We start from the raw sequence: 9,087 nt of genomic DNA, 5'->3' as shown, positions 1-9,087 counted from the left end.
TTTCAAGGATTGAATAAAGTCATTTCTGCTAATGTTTAAAATGAAATGAGAAATTTTCAGCTTGCAACAAAGTTTGTCTTTTAAAGACAGTAGCACTTCCCCCAAATCCTTATATTGTGTCTGGAACGTTTTATGGAAAGTTCTCTTTTAGCTTTTCTTTTTAACCAGAGAATTAAGAAATAAAAGAGGTAAATAGTATAGTTCCTTTACATTAGATATTCACAGGTACATTTGATTTTGTTCCTGAAGTGCAGGAAAATGAATGGAGAAACTCGAAAGGATCAGAAACCCTCCAGAAGTGCTGCAACTGTACCAGCCTTCACTCCCAGAGCAGACCCTGTTCTACAATCATTCCACACCATCCTGTAACATACAGAATGCCATTTACATACTAATACCATCTCCTGGTATTGCAGTACTCCTACAATATTCTCTCCAGAAGGGCAAATTAAACCCCAGACAGACACTTTGCTTCCCTTCCCATCCAACCTGCTCTCTGCTCGTAACCAGGTGATTTGCTGTCGTTCCACTGACGTGACCCACGCTGCATGTCCCGGGGCAGGACAGCCACGCTTGTTCCTTACGACAGGTCTAGATGCCATGCCAGCTTGGCTGTTTCAAGCAGCCTACGCTGCTGAACAACAAATTTTCCAGCAGAATAATAATGTCGCTTTCAACTATTGCCACACACAAAGCTGTCAGTCTCTGTGAAAGAGAACAGAGGGATAGGAGATGGGATCTGCCGTTCTGTGCTTTCTGCCTTGATCTGAGTGTGAAGGAAAACCTACAATTCCTTTTTTAAAGGTTAATGAAAGTGGACAGAGGGGCTGAGCAGTTTGCACTCTTTTGCACCTCAACTGACCCTGTATTTGCCAACACAAACACAAAACTACCATATTACAGCAAAAGAACACAAGACCCCAGACTTCCACGTGCAGCAGACAAGGCACTGCACTGTTTCATCCTGAGCCCAAGACAGTGAGCTGACCAGGGCCAGGGCCAGTCCTACTCTCTGCCTCCTGCTCATAAATCCCAATGAGAATGTTTCTGTTTTCTTTCAAATTGGATGAGGCAGCTTGCTTCACACCAAGAACTCTCAAGTCTAGGAAACACAGCAACAATCTGAAGGATTAAGTGACTGAAAAAACACAAATTATTTAACAGTGGACTTCCAACACATCCTGATTTGAGACAGGATAAAAACATTTTGATTTCTTGGTGCATTACATCACCAGGTGCTCATAGCAGATATTCTAGCCAGGATTCCCCTGGCTTGCTTACACAACACATCTATTGGTGAGGAGTCAAAGCAACAAAGAAACAGAAGATTGTGGAGTCTAAACTCTGAACATCTCCATTGATCGTGGGTGAGCAAAAGATTAAACCATTAGTTATGGTTTAATAACTGTATTTCATCTGAAACAGCAAATACACCCAAAAGAGCATTTTATGAAATGTATCAAGGTGGGAAAGAACAGAGGATCTTTCTTTTTCTTAATGTTTTGCCAATTTGTGGAGGACCACAGAGTGCTGTCCAGACAGGTTTCGGCAAGATCTCTCCTTCCCCTTCCAACCACACTGACTAACTGACGACCAGGTTTCAATCCAAAAAGTCCACAGAACACATTCGGCTCTGACAAGCTGCCACACTGAGACACGAAACAGCAGGCTAAATATTTCCTATATAACATTCCACTGAATCAGTCTGGGACAAACAGCTGACTTGTGTGTGTGTCTGAGATGTCACCTGGGTATCTGAGGAGTGCCCGTATCACCCCAAATGCCTTTGTGTTTCCTGCACTGAGTCGGGGGGGCAACAGCCCGGACAGTCCAACAAGCACCGTCTCGCTGCATTTCCCCTCTGGTTTTACAGGCTACCACGCTGTCCTTCTCTGATCAATAAAAAGCACATTTTGCAGTACAGCAAGTCATATTAGTCCACATATGAAATAATGCACTTTGTGGCACTGTACAGACTTTTAAAAGGCTCCATCTGCAACACAGAGCAGCTGCAGGCTTGGATATCTCTGTGAAAGCAAATAAAGTAATAGTAATAGTATTAAATATAAGTCATAGCACCTTTGGCATTTTTGTCCAAATAGACTTCAACATACGACGTAGGGACATAGCCCTCCTCATCTTCGTTCCTTCGGATTCGTGTCCACCCGTCACCTTTGTCTTCTTCTATTACATAGAGCATTTCTCCTTCTGCTACAGAAATTGTTCCTTCATTCTGACCTGAAAGACACAGTAACATGGACTTTAGCCTGTCCTGCACCACAGGAACACAGATGCAGCGGGGAGTGTGCAGGGCGCGCTCGGACAAGGTGCTGAGGCATCGTTCATTGCATCACTAGCAGCATGAACAAGAACATGCTATTCTGGAGACAACAGCGGGCACACGAACAACCAGATGAATAGGAATCTGACATCAGAGTTTTGTTTTGTTTCTTCTTGCAGAGTCTATGCACAATGGGAGACAAGTCACTGCCTCAGTGCTCTCGACAAAACAGAATCATGCCAAAGCCCCACTCATCCTTTGTCTATTTAAACGCTGCAGGGGTTAAATGAAGGTTTCCCACTTGTCCTTGGCATATGAACTAAACAAAACAGTAAGTGAAATGAGAGTCAAGTTTGACTCCTACCTTCAAATGTATAGAGCGCTTTACATGTTCCTATGGTGGGTAGTGGTTCTTCATCATCAAATTCATCATCAAAATCCGTTGCAGGTACTTTCATCTCAGTCTCCTGACTTTGCTCTTCTGTGTAACTGCCATCCGGGCTGCTCAAGAGAGGAAAATACACAGCAACTATAGCGAGCAGTCTCGGGAGCAAAGAGAATTACTTGATTCCTAGACACTTGAGGGAAGATGCGCCGGAGCAGCTCAGCAGTTCCAGGGCATGCTCAGAAACGGCTGTTACACTAGCTGCTGTCACAACACACTGGGTGAGACCAGTCATTTTTTCCCATCAAAAGCTGTAAAATGCTCACACACCTTCACAGCAGTGAGTACAGGGGCTAGAGGGGCTATCACACATTCCATCATATTCAGAAAAGCAGCTCTTAAAGCTAGGATCTTCCTTATGTTAATAAAAATCAGTATGAGAAACACTTCACGGAGTGCCTGCCTTTAGTCTGGTTACAGAATAATTTTCTGAATGCCACAGAGCTACAGTTTTCCTGATGAATAAGCTCAGGGAAGTGAGTGGCACCATCAGGCTGAACAGGACAGCTCTGTACAGATACTGTACCTCTCCCGGTCCTGCGCGCAGCTGTTCACTGCTGACGTGTTCTGGGCTTCGTACAGTCCGCTCTGCCGCCGAGCCTGCTCAGTCCGCATGGGTAACCTGCCCTCCACCTCGGCCAGCCAGCCCTGCCAGGGGAAAGCAGGCTCACGCATCTCTCACGCTTCGACTAGCAAGGGTATGCATGTGGCTTTTACTCTGATGTGTCATATCTGACATTCAGACTATGGAACTAAAACCAGTTTGTAAGCACGTGTACATTTTCCCTTGGGTCGCAGTCACGGGGAATAGAGTCTGTATGTTAAGTGTATATTAAATATACCGGTCTTGCCAAAAAACACACTGAAAACTTGATTCTTTTTTGACACCGTGTGCTGAAAACACCATGGCCCAAGAGAAGCACTTAACAACAGGTATAGCAGTCTCAGTAACACCAGAAACACAGCAATCACAGCGACTGCTGAATGCAAGAGGACTAAAGGTGGGGAGAAAGAAAGAGCCAGTGATTTTCAAATGGATAATGGATCAGAAACATCAAAAATGAACAGGCTGTATCTGTATAGATGACTTAGAGAAAGAAGTCTTTCCTCAGCCCTATAATCCTTCTGCTGTAACTATAATGACTTCATATTTTCCAAATATTCCTTATACTCGGGATTCTGTATCTCTAAGAAGCTTCCTGTCAAGGACTGCCTTTTCCTCAAAGCATTTTTAATCTGATGGTTTCTGTCTTGTTGTTAGACTATAAATGGTACATTTACGTTCCTCTGATTTTCCACAGACATCTGTAAGGTGATGTTTCAATTTTTTTAATTAAATAAGCACTGAACCCCTCTGGGCAGTCCAGAGAGCACTACATTTGGTCTTATCCTCCACTTCACACAATTTGTTTCTGTGGCAAATTACACAGCAGGACCATTAGCTGACAGTCACAAGAGATGGTGCATATTCCTGTTACATACACAGGCTCAAAGATCTCAATTAATGCAAGTGGTTAAGTGGCCCTTACCCATAGGCAGTAAGAAAATGCATCAATACATCTGGAAAAGCAACAAAGCACCTGCTTAAAACTGAGCATGCACCAAGCTACTTTTAATGGAAATGTCTCTTCCCGTACCTCAAACTTCTGAACTTCTAATCGTAACTTTTCAATGTTCTGTCCAAGTTCTGCTAATCTCTGGTCCACACTCGCTGCATCTCCCATCTGTGGGTTCTTGATATAAACATCTTTCATTTTCGTTAAGGCATCTCTGAGAAACAGAAGAAAAATACGACATCCAAGTGTTAGTGTGGCTGGGGGCAAATGCCTTTCTATAAACAAGAACAAATAAAAGGATAATAAACTGCCTCTACCTTACTCTGTGGTTCAAGCCTCATCGGTTATAGAGGTAATGGAGAACACCCAGGAGCATGGCAGGAGGAGCCTCACCAGGGGAGTGTGAGGCACAGAGACGAGCACACAACACATTTAGACAAAATGATTCAAGCTCCATGTGTCCTGCTTGAAGAATCTCAGCAGAAAATGACCAAATTCTTGGACAGTGGCCTTTTACAGGGCAAAAGGAGGAATTTGGTATTGACTTTTAGCCTGGCACCTTCTTTTATTTGTCGCTATGATTTCTACTTGCTAAAAAAAAAATAATTTCACAACCATTGCAATGAATGACAGCTTCAACTTTTTAGATTAATATCATCCCAGTTTTTGGGGCACAGACAAACAGTTGCATCACCATTCTCCACCATGGGCTGAAATCCAGTTGAGAAACTGGGACAAAGAGCTGGATGTGGACATATTAATAATAAAAAGGGAGTGCTAACCAGAAATTCTCACCCTGCCTGTTGCAGTTTGCTTTTTGCAACCTTATTCATTGGTAAGATATTTATTTCACACCGCTTCGAATGAAGCTAAATCCAGATGGTTTGCATTTGTCACAGCACGGCGACAGATGGACCTCGGGCCACATGATGTGACCCTGCATCCTGTGAAGTTACACAGCATTTTTACCAGACTCGTTCTGGGGGCTGTGTTTCCTATCAACCCAGATGCCAAACGCGCAGGGTTTCAGAGATGTCAGTTTTAAGGCTTGCTACGATGAACGCGGTACCGTAAGGCCGGGATTAACATAGTACATGCCTTCAGGAGCTCCCCGAGGACAGCCTGCAGAGCTCTCGCCAAGAGCAATGTGCTGCTTTTGAACTGAGGCGAGTTGAGGCTGAACTTAAAGAAAAAACATTATCTGCATGATGAACATTTCGGAGCTGAGAGAGGGGCAGACTTAGGAGCTGATTTCCTGTGTTACTGGCACAGCCATTCAGCTTTTCTCTAGGCATTACTTGGGGGGAGAAAGGTTAATGCAAGTCCCACGACTCAAGTTAATGCTCTTCATATTTTAGAGTTTCCCACCAAACTCTTGACAATTGCAATCCTGTGCCTGCCTTTGCTTTATGTGTATAGAAAATGGGAAAAAGTGTGGGTGGCAAGGAAGTGGGACTGCTCTGTGGTTGAAGCCCTAAGGGACAATATTGCTAACATATGAGTCACGATTATTACTAATTTTTAACTCTTATTTAACTGATGGTGCTACTTCTTCAATCAGATACTATCTCTCTTTAAAATCACTAAATTCTGCTTCGATTTCCTATCCGATTTTCATGTTGGGTTACGTCAGAATCAATACAGAGCAGAAAGGGAAATGTGTACAGAAACAAACGTAAGCTACCACGGAGGAAAAAAACAAAGCAATGAGAAATCATATAGTCACATGTAGTTTTCCTTTCTTATTCATCATATAAAACAAAGATGAAAGTTTGCATTTCTATAGACCAAATAAACAGGTTGTTCAAAGCAAGTCAGCAGAAAATGTAGTAGGCACATCTGTACAAATGCAAAGCAATATTTAGGGATAGAATTCTTAAAATCATTCAGGGAAGAAAAGTTCTGACTTTTGCAAACATAACATGCTGAATCTTTAATGCAACTGCGGAATGTGAACAAATACAGAGCAACAAACAGAGGCTGCCAGAATCCATTAAAAATGTGTAACTAAAATAGCCTCATTCTCAACCAGAATGACAAATGAAGCCTTGTGGAAAAAGCATCCATAACAACACAGGAGTCATTATCTTTCTGCTTCCAGGAAATGTAAGCTGCAGATCAGAGAGCATTAAGACACACAGCAATCAATCAATCAATCAGCAATTTTGATGATGTTATCCTGCTCCTAACAACCTCTCTTGTTGGGATCTACCCATGCCCATCACACAGTAATAGGCGCTGATGAGTGCTGAGCGGTCTGTGATTGTACCTTTGCCTGAGGCTGTATTTACATCCTCTGCTTTCCTAAAAACACCCTCAGGAATGGCTCACATCCAGAAACAAACTTAGTGTATCTAACAGCAATCTTTGTCTGGCTCACGGTTAAACTGCTGCTCTCCTGCGAAGGCCCAAGAAGAAAAAAATTGTCTCTAGTTGTTTCATTTATATTATTCCCATCCTTGTACTAGGATGTCATCTCACGATTCCCAAGACAGGATATGCATTACACTGAGGTGGACGAATGGAGTAAAGAGAAAGCCAGCTTTTGCCCCAGCTCTGACCTGCATCAGCCAAAATTAAATAACTGATTGCAGAATTGAGTTGTGCAGAGCCTTGCACCTCTCAGGTGTTTTTAGCCATATGTAACCCCTCATTCTTTTTCTCTTGGAACAGCACCTTACACAAACCTAGAATCTTATTCGCTCTTTCTTATATATTACTTGTTTCTGTTCTATGTAAGGCCACCTATTTCATTTTTCATTGGAGGGGACCGACATACCTTTGATCCATCTCCTTCTGAATGTCTTTGTTCAGTTCATCAACTTTTTGCTGAAGTTTCTTTCTTCTTTGCTCAGGTGGGAGATGGCTGAAGTCCTCCGGCCCTGCTCCCTGCACAGAGTGGAACGGAAGAAAAAGGAAGAAAAATCGGAGCCTGAAAGAATCCTTCAAGGATTTTCATTCTGCAAAGAGCTCACAGAAGTCTGTGTTCTTCCCTGCCTTCCCTTACTCTACAAACAGCCTCCCCATAAAAGCAGTTACTAGCTTTTCCTCCTGTGTCACAGTCGCGGTTCTCATGCACACTGTTAATTGCTGCTTGGTCTGCACAGTCTGAGTGTTGGTGCTCTACAGTTCATCTATGTCAGGGCTCTCCTGAACGCACTAAGGTAATACAAGCGCTTCCTCTGGTGTTCTGCAATTTAAAATCACGCTGCACACTTTCCAGGATTGACATTCCAAGTCAAAGACTCCCAATTTTTCCTCTCTCACTTGTTCTAGCATACAAACCGGGAGCTACAACAAAGCCATACAATCAATTTCAAATAACTGAGGAAAACATTGGAAGACCACAGTGGTTACCTTTGTGTGATTCTGCTTGAAAACCCCTTTTCTGCCTTCAAACTGCTATGCTTCTTCTTGATTGCCTCAATTTAATAGGGCAGATAGGTGACACATAAAATACATCCATACTACTTTCTTCAATGTACCACCTATTTTTGCCTTGCAGGAGGGCAGGGGGGACAGTTTGGATGGCTATACTGAACACACACCAATGCTAATTAGTGGCACCATAAGGGAATGAGGCTCTTGTAAATTATCTTGAATTTGTACAGGTTTTTCTTGTTTTGCTTTCTGCTCATTCCACATCTCATGTCTAAGGGGGAATAACCAGCCTATGGGAGAAAGAAGGGTAAAAACCACAGAGCTGAGAAACAAAATTCAATGGCCCAGCAGCTCACTGAAAGCTCGTGAGCAGAGTGCAACATTAGTCTTATTAAAATGCCAAATCTCTGAGCCGAGTGTGATTTAGTGGAAACTCAGCCACAAAAGCTGCCCATTAGACTCTTTCAACTCTGCTCTGAACGTGCTCTGAATCAGTGCACTCCTCCTCCTGCATTTTCAGGGTGTCAGGGGGATGGAGGACAACTATGAACAGGTCACCTTCTCCTCTGGTCTGGCCATCCAAAAAACAGAATAGGCAAACAATGAAATTGCTGCCACACTGATTTTCAGTAAAAGACGACATATGCGTCTAGTTAAGCCTCGATCATCTGGGTAATAACACACTTAAAATTCCATTTCACAAGACAGGAAGTAAATTTAAGACGAAGGAAACAACTAAGTAAGTGACACTCATTCTGAAACTTTAACCACGTGAAGTTTTAGCAGTGCTCACATCACCTGCTGTGCATGGTACAGGAGAGACCGATTTTAATTTATTGTTTAATGATAATAATATCTTGCTTGATAGTAGCTCCCACATCACATTAGACATGAGAGTGATTCAATATATTTTATAGATATTCTATACACCAAAGCCAAATATGTCACTTTAAGGCAAAGCATGTGGATGTAGCTTTGTAAATAAAAAAGCAGTTACAGGAAGGGCTATAAAACATTCTTCTCAACTCTAGGCAGGAAGAGAGAGAGATACTTGAAAATATCCACAGTTTTACATTAGGAGAATGCAATAGATGTAGTCAAGCAAATTTGGAAATACATCTTTTTGATTCTTGATCTTCATTCAAAAGCTCTAGATTCAGTATCGTTGTTCACAACGCTTCAGACCAAAGCATCGGTGTTGTACAGAAATGCATGCCTGGGACTAGGAGGTGATCTCACTCAGACTTTACTCCATGCTTGAGAATGTCTCATCATAACAAGCTACAGTTCCTCCTCCAAAAGGAGCAGTCAAGGAGCAGTTTTTGCACATGCTGGGCACATCTCATGCTCTCAAGCAAAACCCCCCCTGGGCTCTCTCTCAAAAAGTGAATGCTGCCTACGCTTCCCAGAAGTGCTTCAACAGT

General features: G+C 42.7%; 1 protein-coding gene across 1 annotated transcript in view; it reads right to left on the bottom strand.

The window, feature by feature from the left end:
- LOC104466664 (formin-binding protein 1-like) overlaps positions 1 to 9,087 on the bottom strand; it is a 60,228-nt gene that overhangs the window by 547 nt on the left and 50,594 nt on the right. The window contains 5 exon segments of the mRNA XM_010080176.1: positions 2,080 to 2,238; positions 2,646 to 2,782; positions 3,253 to 3,374; positions 4,364 to 4,496; positions 7,062 to 7,171. Coding sequence (XP_010078478.1) covers positions 2,080 to 2,238; positions 2,646 to 2,782; positions 3,253 to 3,374; positions 4,364 to 4,496; positions 7,062 to 7,171 — 661 coding nt within the window.

The sequence above is a fragment of the Pterocles gutturalis genome, unplaced genomic scaffold (genome assembly GCF_000699245.1).
Source record: "Pterocles gutturalis isolate BGI_N339 unplaced genomic scaffold, ASM69924v1 scaffold2884, whole genome shotgun sequence".
In the NCBI taxonomy this organism is placed as follows: Eukaryota; Metazoa; Chordata; class Aves; order Pterocliformes; family Pteroclidae; genus Pterocles; species Pterocles gutturalis.
Note: the sequence above shows the minus strand (reverse complement) of the source record. Positions and strands in the feature narration are given on the sequence as shown.